At 38.7% G+C, this 17,480-nt stretch overlaps 1 protein-coding gene across 5 annotated transcripts in view; it reads left to right on the top strand.

Moving 5' to 3' along the window:
• The window catches only part of rev3l (REV3 like, DNA directed polymerase zeta catalytic subunit), a 130,100-nt gene that overhangs the window by 92,499 nt on the left and 20,121 nt on the right, over nt 1-17,480 (top strand). For 3 of the 5 annotated variants that reach the window (XM_037087057.1, XM_037087059.1, XM_037087055.1), the window contains 5 exons: nt 12,401-12,593; nt 12,729-12,843; nt 13,313-13,428; nt 14,038-14,156; nt 14,762-14,880. In XM_037087057.1, coding sequence (XP_036942952.1) covers nt 12,401-12,593; nt 12,729-12,843; nt 13,313-13,428; nt 14,038-14,156; nt 14,762-14,880 — 662 coding nt within the window. The remainder of the gene's footprint in view (nt 1-12,400; nt 12,594-12,728; nt 12,844-13,312; nt 13,429-14,037; nt 14,157-14,761; nt 14,881-17,480) is intronic. The other 2 variants (XM_037087058.1, XM_037087056.1) reach the window with 1 other exon arrangement.

Below are 17,480 nucleotides of genomic sequence, written 5' to 3'. Positions count from 1 at the left end.
AGGTTAGAACTGGGTTCTTAGTGGAGAGCTTTTAATTTGAAAGTAACGACCGTTCCTAGCTTGCCACTACAACAACAGGCAGACACAACCACATGGCAATATATACACTGCTCACAAAAATTAAAGGGACACTTTTTTTATTGGGCCTGGCATGAAATCAGTTAAACCTGTCTGATAATTTTCTGGTTGGTTAAGCAGCTGAGGGCATCGTTAATCACTTTCAGCTGTATTGGTGTTCATGGAATTAACAACAGGTGCACCACAGTGGCAACAATTAGAAAACCCTCAAAACAGGACTGGTTTTACATGTGGAGGTCATTTCAAGTTTCTCCCTCTTGATCTTTTTTGGCGGATTTTTCACTCATGCTGGTTTTGGCTTGAGTAATTATCTCTACTGGCAGTATGAGGCGATTCCTTAACCCTACAGAAGTTGCACAGGTTGTCCAACTTCTCCAGGATGGCACATCCACACGTGCTGCAGCAAGAAGGTTTAATGTGTCTCCCAGCACAATCTCCAGAACATGGAGGAGATTTCAGGAGACTGGTGGTTATTCTCGGAGAGCTGGACAGGGCCGTAGAAGGTCCTCAAGCCATCAGCAAGACCGATACCTGCTCCTTTGTGCAAGGCGAAACAGGCTGAGCACTGCTCGTGCCCTACAGAATGACCTCCAGAGGGCCACTGGTGTGAATGTCTCTACCCAAACAATCAGGAACAGACTTCATGAAGGTGGCCTGAGGGCCCGACGTCCTGTGCTCACTGCCCAGCACCGTGGAGCTCGACTGGCATTTGCTGAAGAACACCAGAATTGGCAAGTCTGCCACTGGCGCCCTGTACTTTTCACAGACGAGAGCAGGTTCACCCTGAGCACCTGTGAGAGACGTGAAAGAGTCTGGAGAAGACAAGGAGAACGTTATGCTGCCTGCAACGTCGTTCAACATGACAGGTTTGGTGGTGGGTCAGTGATAGTCTGGGGAGGCATATCCATGGAGGGACGCACAGACCTCTACTGCCTAGGAAATGGTTCTCTGACTGCCATAAGGTATCGAGATGAAATCCTTCAACCCATTGTCAGACCCTACGCTGGTGCAGTAGGTCCTGGTTTCCTCCTAATGCACGATAATGCCCGGCCTCATGTGGCAAGAGTATGCAGGCAGTACCTGGAGGATGTAGGAATTGAAACAATTGAATGGCCTTCACGATCCCCTGACTTAAACCCAATAGAACATCTGTGGGACATTATGTTTCGGTCCATTAGGCGCTGCCAGGTTGCTCCTCAGACTGTACAACAGCTCAGGAATGCCCTCACACAGATGTGGGAGGAAATGCCACAAGACACCATCCGTCGTCTCATTAGGAGCATGCCGCGACGTTGTCAAGCATGCATACAAGCTCGTGGGGGCCACACGAGTTGCAGAAATTAAGTTTTTGAAAAAATGGACTAGCCTGCCACATCTTCATTTCACTCTGATTTTAGGGTGTCTACACAATTGAGCCCTCTGTAGGCTGAAAACTTCTATTTCCATTAAAAGACTTGGCATCCTTTTGTTCCTAAGACATTGCCCTGTCGTTATTTGTATAGATATCCAACTTCATATTGAGATCTGATGTATCTAATGTGTTTCCTTAAAGTGCATCTTTAATTTTTGTGAGCAGTGTATATATACATATATATATATATATATATATATATATATATATATTATATTATATATATATATATATATATATATATATAATTATATAATTATATTATATTATATTATATATATATATATATATTATATTATATATATATGTATATATTATATTGTTATATTATTATATAGTATGTTAGTGATATATATGTGTATATGTGTATTATATATATATGTATATATATATATGTAGTATATATATATTAAGTATATATATATATATTTATATATATATTTATATATATGTATATAGTGTATATATGTATATGTGTATATATGTGTATATATATATGTGTATATATATGTATATGTGTATATATGTATATGTATATGTATATATATATATATATATATATGTATATGTGTGTGTATATGTATATATATATGTATATGTGTGTATATATATATATATGTGTGTATATATATATATGTATATGTGTGTATATATGTATAAAGAAATTATTATATGTTCAGTTCAGTTCTTGGCAATGAAAAAGGCTGTGTTAAACTCAAATATTAATTTGGCCTCCTCAGCGCACTGATTAACAGCCTCTTGCCTTCTCAATGCAACTGACAACGGCGTTGCATTTTTGTTGGAGTATAGGTCACGGCATATTTTATGCCTTAGATTAGCACTGTGTTTGACCAATGTGTTGTGTTTTAACTGTGTAGCATTACCTGCAAATTTCGTGTTCACCACATGTATCGACTGCAAAATTTGCAATTCATGGAATTTGGCTAAGTTAGCTCACTGTGAGCTCTGTTTGTTTAAAGTATTTTTTTGGCCTTTGTGGCTTTATTTCATAGTGCAGCTGAAGAGAGAGACAGGAAACAGGGAGAGAGAGGGGGAGTGACACGCAGCAAATGGTCCCCGGGCCGGGAGTCGAACCCCAGTCCACTGCAGCGAGGACAAAGCCTCTGCACATGGGATGCCCGCTCTACCAACTGAGCTAAACAGCGCCCTGTGTGCGCTTATTTTGATGTGATGGCAACATCAATTTGGCATCGTCAGGCCTTCAGGTCATAGGTCAACATGTCAACACCTGACCAATGAGCACACTACTAACCAAAACGTGATTGTATACAAATGACCAACATTGTTTTTCCGATTATTTTTTTTTATTATTATTTTTTTAATCTAATCCTCTGTAGATTAGATCCTACTGTATAGTGACTTAAGTTGATTAATACACAAGTTTGGAACCAGAAGGCTTGACTGCAGGCAGGTGAGGGTAGAGGAAACGGAGGGAACCATAACTTATTTGATGCCGACCCCAGATTCACCCCTTCCACGTACCAGTGTAAAAAAAACAAAAAAACAAAACACTGGCAAATTGCCTAAATGTAAAATTTAGTTGCACTGTCTCAAATTTTGGTTGCAGTCTAGAGCCCTGATCAGTAAAAATGCAATCATTAGCAAGGGGTGAAATATTCCAGGCCACGGGACCCTGGCAACATTACTGCAACCAACAAATGGTCAGATTATAGAGAGCTGCAGGAAAAATATATGTGGCTTGAATGAGGAGATTGTAGGCACATGTCCATGTCTCCTCATCATCAGGAGGCCCTGTTTGTGTGTCTGTGCTTCAACTTTCACCTAATGCATTGCTCCCCCATCAGAGGGTCGGGAAGACCCCACCTTTCTTTACCTTTTTGCCCCAGCGTGGAGATGACACTCTACAGGAAGGACACCCCCTTTCTCTATGGCGGGTGAAAGCCATTTGTCACCTTTCCACCTCTACAAAACACATCCTTCTCCTTTTCATGACATTTGAAAGTCTTCATCCTCAGGTCATAGACATTCGAGACTCAGGATTCAACTACTCTACATCTGTAGCAAATCACAATTTATTTTCCTGCAAAGAAGTGCTGATTATTATTATTTTTTTTTTTCATTTTATTTATTTAGCACAGTTTTAAAAAAAATACACAAATACTGACAAAGAATACAAATAACATACAGTGCAGGAAGAGGCAGAAAACCCAGTGGGCCTATTTGAAGCCTCCACTTAAATAATGTTAAAATTTCACAATATTATAAGGAAACACAAAATTAACATACAAAAAAAATTAAAAAAAACTGCATAAAAGTTATAACAAGCTAATGGTAACAAATTATATAATATATAATAATAACAAAAAATAATAACATCAATATAAAAGCAGAGAATGTGAGTATGTAATGTGTAAATGGACAATGTGTAAAAAATGGACATGAAACATACATGAAAAAAGCAACTACAAAACAACCGTTAAATGATCTTTTAGGTTTCTTTTATAGCATTTCCTAGAAGAACAGTTCTTTGCCAGATGGGAAAAGCCATTCCATAATTTGGAACCCCTAAATCTTGTTGAAAATTGACCTCTACTAGTAAGAAATTTAGGAGAATGAAAATCTGAAGATTGATGAGTTGAGTGGGAATGGACCTGTGAATTTGCTTTAAAGTAAGTCTCGAAATGCTCAGGAATATTCCCTTTACTTGAATGGATCTTATAGATAAAAACACATATTTGAGAAATATTGATATCATAAATTTGTAGTTTTTGAAATAAAGGTGTTAATGGGATGTGTGACTCTGATCGAGTTGCAATTCTAACAAAATATTTCTAGAGGACCAAGATTTTGTAGAGAGTACTAGGAAAAGTACTCGCCCAAACTGTATTACAATATGAAAGATAAGGATAAATTAAATTGTAATAAATGGTAAGGAGACAGTTTGTGGTAACAAGATGACTGACCCTCCTTATTATACCAATAGATGTATTTATTTTTCTGCTAACCTGGTCAGTTTGTTCTCTCCAACTCAAACTCTCATCAACAATAATTCCCGGGGATCTTGTAGAAGACACTTGAGGCATCTCAACAGACTCAATTGTAATTTTAGATAAGTCCTCAGGATATGATTTTTTGCCACTAAAAATGATAAAGTTAGATTTTTTTAAATTCAAAGATAGTTTATTTAATCTGAACCATGTAGCATAGGCAGTAAAACCAACATTAGCATCCTTAATCAGTGAACTGAAATTTGAATGAGAGAGAACTAGAGTTGTATCATCTGCAAACATTATTGAAGAGAGGATATTAGAGATATTAGTAAAAATCATTAATGTATATAAGGAATAATAATGGTCCCAGAATGGACCCCTGTGGAACCCCACAGAGTAGTCTGGCTTTGTTGGAATAGCAACCCTTAACACAAACACACAATCTTCTGTTGGAAACATAATTTTTTAACAATTTGTATGTAGTGTCATGAAAACCGTATTTATACATCTTTTCCAGTAAAATATGATGATTTACTGCATCAAAAGCTTTTGAAAAGTCTATGAAAATACTACTAGTAAATTCATTATTTTCAAGTGCAGAAGTAACTTTGTCAATCAGGTGAAGCAGAGCCATATAAGTGGAGTGTTTTTTCCAGAAACCATACTGGTGTTTGTAAAGAATTGAATAAGAATATAAATGAGTAAGAATCCTTTTGTAAATAATTTTTTCTAATATTTTTGGAAAATATGGCAAAATAGATACAGGTCTGTAGTTATCAAAACAACATGGATCACCAGCTTTAAACACATGAATAACTTTGGCAATTTTTAAATCCTCTGGTACAACACCTGTTTTCAAAGACAGAGAAAATATGTGAGCAAGTGGCTGCAGTATTGACTGTTTCACCTCTTTGACAAGGAATACAGTAATATTGTCAGGACCGGCTGAAGATGTTTTTAGATCATCAATTATGTCACTTATTTCAGGAGACTTAAAAGAAGAAATAATAGGAAAATGTCTCAGAATGAAATCCAGAGGATTACCATGACATGCAGATATTTTGTTCGTTAATTCATAACCAATATTAATTTTTTTAAAAATCATTCAATTTTTGAGCTATATCTAATGGATTTTTCAGACAATTTTCACCATCCAAAAAGACTGAAGGTAGCTCTGGAGCAGTTTTTTCTCTTTGCAACAATTGATTTATCACTTTCCATATGGTTTTGATACTCTTTGAACACCTCTTAAATTTTTCACTGAAATATTTCTTTTTTGCAGATCTAATGGAATAAATATATTTATTTCTATAGGATTTATAAACACCATGGGTAAGAGGAGTAGGATTTGAGATATATTTTCTGTATAGTTTATTCTTTTTCCTCAACAGCGTCAACAAATCAACTATAAGCCAAGGCTTACTGAAGTCTTGATTATATTTCCTAGCAGAACTTCCAATTTGAAAACATTCATTAAAACTAAAGCTAATAACTTTCATAAAATGTTGATTTGCAAACTCAGCATTGTTTTCCTCATATAGGTCATCCCATGAAATGCAAGCTTGTCTTCAAATTTTGTAATATTTGACTTGCTCATAATTCTTTTGTGCATTGTTTTCTTGGTATGTTTAGCTCTTTTAACCTTGATTAAGGAGTAATGGAAAATGGGGAAATGGTCTGACAAGTCTAAATAGAAGACCCCAGATTTCATTCCTTCACTCAAAGAGTCAGTTAAGATGTTATCAATCAAAGTTGCTGATTTTTTTTTTAACTCGTGTAGATTTATAAATGAGAGGGTAAAAGTAACTAGAATAAAGAATATTGAGAAAATCCCCAGTAAGGGGATCTGATTTATAATTGAAGGGATTTATATTAAAGTCTCCTAAAATGTAACAGAGTTTATCCTCATTGTTTATGAGATCAAGAGAATTTGACAAACTTTCATTAAAATCTTTGATGATGGGGTCACGTGATGGCAGCGAGGTGAGTGACACCTTTTGACCAGAGCTCTGCACCACTCAGCTCTTATTATTAGTTCATCCTGATAAGAACTGGGCGCTAGAAGTCACTCTTGGCATGAACATTGCAGGCTATGTCCTTAGAAAACTTTTGGCCACAGCTCACTGGCTATAGTAGCAGGATAGCCAGACCAAAAACCATAATAAACCCCCAACCTCTTCAAAAATAAACTCCAAGGGGGTGGAAAATGCCACATTACTACTCAACTTAAGTCTCATATCACATGTAGCTTTATGTACTGAGCATAACAAATAACTAACACTGAACAGGCTTAACAATAGCTGCCTAAAAAACAAAAACAGACAAAGGGTGTTTCCCCAAGTATGCAGGGACTGTTCACCATACAGAGATCTATTCAATGGCCAGATCTTACTATCCTTTCAGCAGCTACAGCAGCAGTATGGTTTACAGAAATGTGATTTTTTTCAGGTACTTACAAATTATACACTTCTTCAGAAAGGACAATACCTTACTATCTATCTATGCCACTTCACCTGTAGAAAAGGCCTTGTCTCTACAGATATCTAAGAAACACATCAGTGTTTTCTATAAAACTCTTACGGTAAGTTTTTATTCAATCCTGACCTCTCTACCCACAAAGCAAGCCTGGGAGAGAGACTTGGGCATCTTTATAGATGAGGCTGACTGGCAGGAAGTGTGGACTTGTGCTATGGATATATCTACTTGCAACCGAGCCAAATCCATCCAGCTTAAGATGTGTGCACCATACGCATATAACACCTGTTCTTAAAAACAAAATGGATGCCAATTCCTCTCCACTCTGCTGGAAATGTAACTCTGAAACTGGTGACTATATTCACTGTCTTTGGTCATGTGTGAAGCTACATTTGTATTGGTCTGATATTATAAATGAACTGTCTGCTATTTTTGGTGTTTGAATACTGATGGACCCCATGTGCCTTATACTGGGTCTTCCAGATGCTCTTATCACTAACACCAAACACAGGAGGTTTGGATCAAGGATGCTGCTCCAACAACAAAGTTGCGGCATAACCTTATAATGGACTGTATTCCCTAATATATTACATGTATGCTTCACTCCACCTTGGACACTTTTTATAAGATCTGGGATCCTTACTTGAATTATATTGGTCACACAGTGTCATCCTCTATATTGCGGGGATTTCCTAAATCTGCCTAGCCTGTCTTTGTACCCCTTTTATTTTATTTTATTTTATTTTATTTCATTTCATTTCATTTCATTTCATTTCATTTCTTAATTTATTTACTGTGAAACCGAGGTCTTCTTGGCCTTGTTAATTTTCTGTTATAGAGTATAAGGAGAGGAGGATGGATATTATACTATACTATACCATGCCCACAACTATTTCGATCATTAACATTCCTTTTTTGCCATTATTACTACTTTACCAACTCTTTTGCCATGTCATGTCTGAGCAGTTGTGTTGTGTTTGGTGTTGTTTATGAAAAAAGAAAAATCAATACATATATTTAAAAAAAACAAAAAAACTTTGATGATAGAGTCAGGTGGGCGATAAGTAACACCAACAATAACATTCACCAGAAAGCTCTACAAAAGCAGATTCCACCTCAGCCCCATCAGACTTTAGAGAGAGATCATTCCCAATTCTAAATTCATAGACATCACTGATAAACAGAGATACTCCGTCACCAGATCTGTTCTCTCTTACATAGTGAACCGAATTGCATTTAGGTAATTTGAAATTGTCATTAAGCTGAGTGTCACTATAAAAACGACAAATGTTAGAGGCATCAAATAATGGAAAAAAAAATGTAGGTCTGGGTCAACATCAAAATTGTAAGGGTCAATAGTAGAGAGATGGAAGGGCTTAAAAACGTGGGCCCGTATTCACAAAGACTTTTATCTTAAGGTTAGGAGTACTCCTAAATCGGACTAAAAGTTTTTATGTAGGAGTCGTTTCTTAAAAGTAATTCACAAGCTGCTGAGACCTACTTTTAGTTATGAAAACATTAAACTCCTAAACTAGAAGTAACTCTCCGTTGCTCTTAATGATGTCATTTTATAAGGACACACTTAGAAGTGGTGACAACAGTGATTGGTTGTTGAGTGACAGGGCAGCCCACTGAAGAGTCATTTAGGCGTCACAATGCATGAAGCGAAAATAAGGAAGTTGCCTACATGACAAAGCCTATGAAAAGATACTGGAAAAAGAATTGTATTTATCAGGAGAATTACCTGTGGGATAATGTCAGTAAATTCGAGTTGAAACACAGACTTTGCTTATCCTCTGCGAATGCGCCGCAGGAAACACAGACGTGGTGGGATCATTTCTAAATCACTTGAGGTCCCCAGGTAATACTAGTCCCGTGCGAAGAGCTGCATTTTCCCTGTTGCCAAATAATGGAGCTTTGCCAAACATTTTAACTCCAGCGTTATTGGATTGTTTCGGTTGGTTGGGGATGTATTTGCGTCTGTCACCAACTCAACCACAACTTCATTCCCTTCACGGTCCATCCGACATCCTTTTAATAATTCCCTGTCATTTAGCATCTCTAAAACATCCGGCTGTGACTAGGTCTTAGCGAGTTAGGAGTCCTCTGGACTACTTCTAAGGTCTCCCAGACTTAGGTGCTACTTTTAGGCCTAAAATGTTTTGTGAATAACTCTTATTTTTAAAAATGAGGAGTCCTGAAGTGACACTGACACGCTCATTATTTTTAGGAGTTGCTCCTAAATTTGCCTGTTAGGAGCTACTTTTAGCCTTAAGATAATTTGTGAATACGGGCCCTGGCCTTCGAAATCAGGGTTGTTGTAGTCCATAGTGTGTGTCAGGAATAATGTGCTATAGTTAAGTAATCAAAATACTGTATAAAATGTCTAATGGTGGAGACTAATGAGCCACACTCTTGAGTGTTGGCTTTTCTTTGATGTGGTGGGTTTTGGGTGGGTGGATGGACAATAAGTTTGTCGTATCTCAAATATGCAATGTTACCTCTCTCTCTCGAGCTGCCTTCATTGCTGGGAGTAGTTCTTTCCTTCTTTACCGGACGGCTTCAGAGAAGTCCTCATTAATGAAGATGCTAGAGCCCTTCAAGTTTTTAGCTCTATCCAGAACAGCTAGTTTGTCCTTTAGCTGCAGAAATCTGACCACAATGGGTCGGGGCTTTTCTGATGCTGCCATTGGCTTCCCAGTCCCATGAGCCCAGTCCAGCTCTATTTTCAGTTATAGTTTTTCACTGAGTAATTTTCTCACTTTTTCTTCAGATTCCGACACCTTTTCGTTCCCAGACTCCCATATTCTGTCTTGTCTGAGATTGAAATCATGCTTTTGCAAATTGTGTCGAAGTCTGTCCTGGTTTTGCTACAGTTCTTTGACCAAGGTTTTTATTTTAAAATCATCAAATTCCTTTTGAGTCATTTCCAGACTCACCTTGAGATCATAGACTTGCTTTGACAGATCATCAGTCCTCCTGTTTTAGGAGTCCACTATGATCTGAACACAAACTTTGAAGCTTTTTTTCCTGTTGTTCAAGCAAAGTCCTCTAAAAGTCTTTTTGTTGGTCCAACAATTCATGTACTTGAGTCATGGTGACATATTCCTCAGTGGTGTGGTTAGAAGCTTTGGATGGCATGGTTATCCAGGCCTGCTAGGCCCAAAGTTCAACAGGATAGAGCCAGAAACCTCCACAAAATGCTAATAATGTCCACATTTTTGCTGTAAAGACTGGTTAGACTCTTCTTAATTCAATCAGCAACAAAAAATTTAAGTTCTAGGCAGGATTCCTTCAGATTTTTGCCATGCCATAATTAAGTGCCTTGTTGATTGTAGATTATGAATGAATGGTCACTGGATTGTGTCTTCCTTCTTTGATGTAGCAGTCGCTCTGTCCAGAAATAACAATCAACATCTGGCATTCGCTTCTTCTTGTCAAAGTGTAAATTTACAGTGTTGTTGTTTAAAGCTATTTGCATTCCCATTCTACAGCAGGAGTCAGAACAGCCCTGAGTTAATACTGGATGAGTATCAAATTGGAATTTCATTTTTTCCAAAGTAATATATTCTTAACCAGCATGATAAGGTCGCAAATTCCCACTGTTCTAACATGAATTTAATCAAAATTAGAAATTCTGGTTTAATGTCTGAATGTTTGGTGGAGCCACAGCACCACCTTCTGGTATAGTTAACGGAGGACTTTCTAAAGTGATGTATCCTACAATTATGCCTATCCATACTTTTATGTACCTCCGACATATATTTTTGAATTAAGTATGATGCTAGCACTATACAAAATATGTTTAAGACATCAGTGCTGATGCTGCATATGTCTCTGTGTGTGTTTGATATATTCTAACAAGTGATTTTATTTGCCTATATAGTGATTTCGGTTATGTCCTTTATAACATGTCGAAGTTTGTCTGTGATGACCTTTGTGGATTTATATGAACAGTGAAACGCGATCTTAAAACTTTCAAAACGATAGTAATAGATTAATTCCTTGAGATGAGCTGAGATACGCCCCTCGGTTCTGCCCGCCCCTCGGTTCTGCCTTCAGACTAAAACTTTAAAAAGATAATACTTCATTCGTTCTCACTCTCTTCTCTTTAAAATTTTGGAATGTCTAACCTCTGAAACTTTATTTTTTACCTTTAATTTCCATACTCTGACTTGCAGTCTCTGCATATTTAAACCACTTGTTGAATTTTTCACTTGGGCTTTGAAGTGCTTTTCCAAGTGCTTTTATTTTGAAAGCCCGTGCAAAAACAAATCAAATTTTTTTGTCCTCTTTTATATATTGTTAAAGTATGTTGCTGGCTCAGAAGAAGTTACTCTTTCTAATTCTTGTATTTAGTGACAAAGGAAGATTCACCTGGCCAGCGTCTCATCCTCCAGTTATTTTTAAACAAGAAAGTTAAATCGGTTCAGAACCGAAGCTGAAGAATTACCACCCTAAGAGACTCTGATAAGACTTTGATCATTATCCAGAAGCCGGTGCAGTAGTTTACTGTTCAAGAAACTGGGATAACATCTCCAGCTGAACAGAGAAATTAACATACAGCCACGACCGACCGCCTGCAGCCCACTCAAATGGAAAACTCTGTTAGGCCTGTGACTTTCATCACCAGAGATGAAATGCAACTTCATCCTCCAGCTATTGGACCGCTGCCGCAAATCCGCAGCCAAGCGAGAAAAGATCAGAGGAACCGGATCCGTAGACTTCATCTATCTACAAACAAAGTAGCCTGAAGCCTCTGAATACAGCTGGATTCATATGAGATCAGAGTTGGTATCTGCAGCTTTGAGTACATCTTATAAGCTCAAAGAGAATTTCGGATAGGGCTCCGTTAGTGTAAAATTTGCTCACGTAATCTTTTAAACTAATTACTTGTTTGCAAGTTCACCATCATCCAAAATGTACCTAATCTCAATATTTTACCCTCACAGTCTTCACATTTTCTGTTATTTGTTGTCATCCGTTTGAATTATTATTTCATATTGTTTACTCTGCATTATTTAGTTAATAAACACATATAACCGTATGTCCTTGTCTATGCAAGTTTAATTTGATGTGGAAAATGAATGGACCCGTGTAAAGAAATCACTACATCAGGAAAGGAGATTAAATACAGAATATGAGACTCTAACTGTCCAAGCCAACTTATGTAGTTGGAATAATTCGATCCGGCCTGTTCCAATAAATGAAACAGTGGAGGTGGTGCCTCATTCCTGAGTGTGTTATTAATTGCCAGTGATTAATTACCTTAATTATCAAGTAGTATCTCCTACAAGATGAAGGAATATAATTATAGGAATATGAATGAATATAATCATAGGTAGAGGCACCCTGATTAAAATTGCTTTGTGCTTAAAATGAGCTTCAGCCTTCTTCGCTTTCTTATGAACAGACACCATTACCACAAAAACGATGAGGCTTAGTGTTTTTTTCTGTCCCTCAGGTCCAGTACCTAACACTGATGGGCATGGATATCCATGCGAGAACCCGACGTGACCTTGAGCCTGACCCCGAGTTTGACCCCATATGTGCCTTATTCTACTGCCTCAGTTCTGATGCTTCCTTGCCAGAAGGGGAGAGTACCCAGGTGACGGGTGCCATTGTGGTGGACAAAGACCATCAAAGTAGTGAGAGAGGTAAGAAGTGATTTCATCGTCTCTCCTCTGAACAGGAGGATGTTTGCTCTTAGATGTTTGTTTTTATGTAACATTATACAGGTACGTGTGTGTTGTCAGGCTTGATCAGTAATGAATCTGTTGAAATGCCCTAAGCAGGTGTCAGAGGAACAGCACCCCTGCTGGTCAGGTCAGGCATCTCTGGACTGCAGGTGATATATACCACTGATGAGAAGATGCTGTTTCAGGAGCTGATCGCCATCATGAGGAGGTGTGTGTGTAGCCAAGCAGGAGTTATCACTGCTCTGGTTGAATGAACAGTAAACAAGTGGGTGTCCACCACTTTGCTTACTGCATATATGCAACAGTGGTGGTTTTATCGTCCATTTTGATGTGCTTGATGCTTAAGACTGTGACTACAATGTGACTGACAAGTCGCTACTACAGCATGTCCTCAGGTTCTCTGTCAGATCCTGTCAGACATCCTCCGCAGCTCCACACTGCCTAGCTTAAGGCTTCAAAACTCTGGTTGGTGGCTTCTACCACAAGTTATTCTAAATCCTATTGTCAAGAGCTTTTCTGAAGCAGAATTTTGAATTGAATGTACTTGATATCTACACTTGAAAAAACTACTAGCCACAACTAGACAGACAATAATATGATTTTCAAAACAATATTTTGGTATGAAAAGCTAACCTGAAAATACACTCATGGTCCTAACATTGGCGGGGTTCTGTCAGGTTTGACCCGGACATCCTAGTCGGGTATGAGGTGCAGATGCATTCTTGGGGCTACCTCCTCCAGCGGGCTGCAGTGCTTGGAGTGGACCTGTGTCAGCAGCTGTCACGAGTGCCAGGTAGGCTGGCTGTCACAACACCTGGGCTACCTACCCCTCAAACACTGTAGGCAGGTTTAGAAATGCATGTGGCCAAGTGTAAGTACAACAAATACAGCCCCTAACTTGCCTGTTTATATTTAGTAGTTGTCTATGATAAGTTATTTGCTGAGTTTCCCTTAAAGTAGGGCTACAGCAGAGGTCAATCTGCCATGTTTCACATAGTAAAGCCCAACTGGTGTTAAGATGTCACATTTGAAAAAGGCTGTGGGTTAGGGTTAGGGTTAATCATTAAATCCTGGTCAAGAGAAAGTAAGTGTGTGTGTGTGTGTGTGTGTGTGTGTGTGTGTGTGTGTGTGTGTGTGTGTGTGTGTGTGTGTGTGTGTGTGTGTGTGTGTGTGTGTGTGTGAGAGTGTGAGTGAGTGAGTGAGTGTGTGTGCGCGCGCGAGCCTGTGTGCCTGCGTTTATGCGTACACACTGTAGGCACTGTAAGTGTAAGCATGTGTGGCACTGGCCCAGTTTTCTGTTTATACGTGTGCATGATAGCGCATGCGGTAGCTGGATGCAGAGCCTCTGGCAGCCCCCCTCCTCTTTAATTGGCTGTCTGTCTGGCTCTGTGCATGTCCTCAGGTGACTCCAAAGAGAACCGCTTTGCCGCAGACAGGGATGAGTATGGAGCCGACACTATGACTGAGATCAACATCATCGGACGCATCACTCTCAATCTGTGGAGGGTGATGAAGACTGAGGCAGGTGTCCCAACATGACCCTCCGTCCCCCCCAAAAGTCATAGTTCATTAAAATAGTCATTTTGATAACTAATACAGTCTTTTCATTGCAGATAAACACCCATCATGTTCCCTAAAAGTATTTTTTACTTGTTTCACATCCCCTTTTACTCCACATATCCATTGAGGTTTTTGGTCGTAGGTTGGCATTCTCTACTGCGGCATGTGTTCTGCCAACTGTTTCTGCATTTTCTCATAAAAAAAACTTCTCTGCTGGGGGCTTGGAACCCTCAAATGAAAATAATTGAAGGATATAAAAGACATGTATTTCTGTTTATTTAAAAAAAAAAAAAACGTATTTATTTCTTGTGAAATACTGGATACTGTCACAGTTCAAAACAGAAAACCCACTAAACTGCACAACTCATGTCCACACAAAGCCACAACCTGTGATTAGCGATCATGAGTAGATATTTCATTTTCAGTGGTCACAAGCCAAAAACATTAGTTATAACAGATTTAGTGTTATGACAGTCAGGGTGTTGTACAAATTGAAATTGTGTAAAAGTCATGGAGGAGCCTCCTTGAGGAAATGGTCTAACATATTTTTCCATTTTTACCTCCAGGTGACATTGAACAACTACACTTTTGAGAACGTAGCCTTCCATGTACTCCACCAGCGCTTCCCTGTGTACAGCCCCCGCACACTGTCTGACTGGTATGACCACAACACCAGCCTCTACAGGTTTGTGCCAAGACCAAACACACGTCATCACTATCAAGAAATGTTAACATAGATTATTTTAGGATTATAGTTTCTTGGTTTTTTTTGTGTTTTTTTTTTTTGGACATAAAAGCTACACAGCAAATTCTCTGTCTATTTTTATTTGAATCAGCTGGACCTGTGGCTTGGCCAGTGCTTGGAATCTGTTCTCCCTCTATGAATAAAAACAGATGTGAATGAACAGGAAAGCAATTTCCTTTGGAGCAAATTTTAAAGAATCACTTCAGTGCTATAAAGATGGTCCTGTATAAAACTGTCTGTCTGCAGCAGAAAGATGCAAAAATCTTTTTAAATAATTTGTTGTTATGTGAGCAGAGAAAACAGAGAAAAAGGACTGTGGTGCTCCCTTTTAATCAAAAGGTAGAAAACCTACAACAACCAGAATGCGCTGCTGCACTCCAGACCAATAAACACTCTGATGATGGTGGTGCACTGCGAGTTTGGTGGTGCTTGGTTTTGGCTCATTGGCGGTAACACACAACATGTTTTCAATGTGAACAGTCACTAAAGTGTGTCTGTGAGAACACTTCAGGAGAGAAACAGACGATGAACATGAGATGCTGCTTCACATCTGTTATGTGGAGCTTCTTCAGCCTCTGTTCACACGACAGGAACAATATGGAGACCACTTCCTGATCAGGAACATTGTCCATCGCAGCTCAACAGTCACTCAGATTTGTCATTGACAAAACAGGCAGTGGAGTGACAGAATCTGGGACCATAGTTTATTAGCACCGACAAGGTCAGACAGTTTGGTGAGATGGCCTCACTCAGTCTGACAGAGGGAGTGATGTGTCTCTTTTTTTTTTTATCTCTCTCTCAATTAAATTTTCAGTTTCAATTCAAGTGGCTTTATTGGCATGACTACATACAATACAATGTTGCCAAAGCATCGTAATACAATCTATAACAGTAATAATAAACATGAATAGACAAAATAAACAATAACAAAATAACATAAGACATAAATATATATAACAAATTGATTATTAGTTGCTAAACCTTAATTATTAGCCATTTATGATGGGGGGCTTACAGAGTTACGGAGCTCATGGCAGGCTACTACATATCTTGCTGCCAGTCTACAGCATTCCTCCCTCTCTCCCAGTAGGACTGGAAGTCTCTCTAGGTCGCTTAGAGAAAATCTGGGAATATTTTTATGGTCTCTGAGACTTTCATATTGTTTGCAGTGCATTAGGAAGTGCAGCTCTGTCTCTACTGTTCCCTGGTCACAGTAAGAACACAACCTCTCCTTTCTGGGCAGCCAGGTCTATCTGTGCCGACCTACCTCCACTGCCAGGTTGTGCTCACTCAGTCTGTACTTAGTCAGTGTTCTTCTCAGTTTGGTATCAGACACTGTGGTCAGGTAGGCTGCCACAGTGTACTGTCTGTTTAGGGATGCATACGTTTCCATTTTGCTCTGGGATTCTATTAGTTCTGTCCAATAACCTATGTATATTTCTTTTTCTTTCATCATAAGTTGGTTGGGTCTTGTGTTCTGAGTGCTTGTGTCCTTAAGCTGAGGTGGTCTTGGTGTAATGATCTGAGTGGTTGATAGTTCGCTCAGCCTCAGGGCAAGTAGGCAGAGGGGACTTGTTTGTGGGTTTGACTCCTGGTAGCATAGGGCTTTGTAGGAAAAGGAGAGTGGGTCACTTGTTTTAATATGATTCCAGAAATTTAGGGCTTGTTTTTGAATATTTAACAGTAGAGGATATTGGCCTAATTCAGCTCTGCATGCAGAGTTGGGAGCTCTTCTCTGCACCTGGAGGATATTTTTGCAGAACTCTGCATGCAGGATCTCAGTGGGATTTTTGTACCATTTTGTCCAGTCTTGTTGAGTTTGTGGACCCCACACCTCGCTGCCATATAATGCAATGGGTTTGATGATTGATTTGACTATTTTGAGGTTCTAATTGGTAGTGGAGTGTTTATTGATTTCTTAATGTTATAGAAAGTCCTTTTTGCGTTGTCTTTTAGTTCATTCACAGCCAAGCTAAAATGTCCTGTGTTTGAGATTTTTAGTCCTAAGAGGTGTAATGATTTGTTTGGTTGACAGGGTTGTTTCCTATAGTGAAACTGGTTTTGTTGCTGTGTAGTCTGGACCTTTACTGAAAAATTAGCACTTTGGTTTTGGGTTGGTTGACTGTCAAGGTCCAGGTTTGACAGTATTTTTCCAGTTGTGATGAGTGTTGCTGTAACCCTTCTCTTATGAGAGACAACAGGACCAGGTCATCAGCATAAAGGAGACATTTTATTTCAGTGTCTTGTAATTTCCGTCCAGGCGCAGGGGAATTCTCTATTTGTTTTGCCAATTCATTAAGATATATATTGAATAACACTGGGCTCAGGTTACAGCCTTGTCTTACTCCACATTCCTGGAAGAAAGATTCTGTTCTCTTTGTTCCAATCTTAACTGAGCATTTTCCGTAAGTATACATTGATTTGATCAAATCGTATACTTTCCTCTGATACCATTTTCAATTAATTTAAAGAAAAGGGTGTTGTGCCAGATTGAATGGAGGGCTTTTTAAAAATCCACAAAGCAAGCATCTATTTTTGTG

Source organism: Acanthopagrus latus, chromosome 22 (assembly GCF_904848185.1).
Source record: "Acanthopagrus latus isolate v.2019 chromosome 22, fAcaLat1.1, whole genome shotgun sequence".
Classification (NCBI taxonomy): Eukaryota; Metazoa; Chordata; class Actinopteri; order Spariformes; family Sparidae; genus Acanthopagrus; species Acanthopagrus latus.
This window is presented reverse-complemented; position numbering and strand designations above follow the sequence as displayed.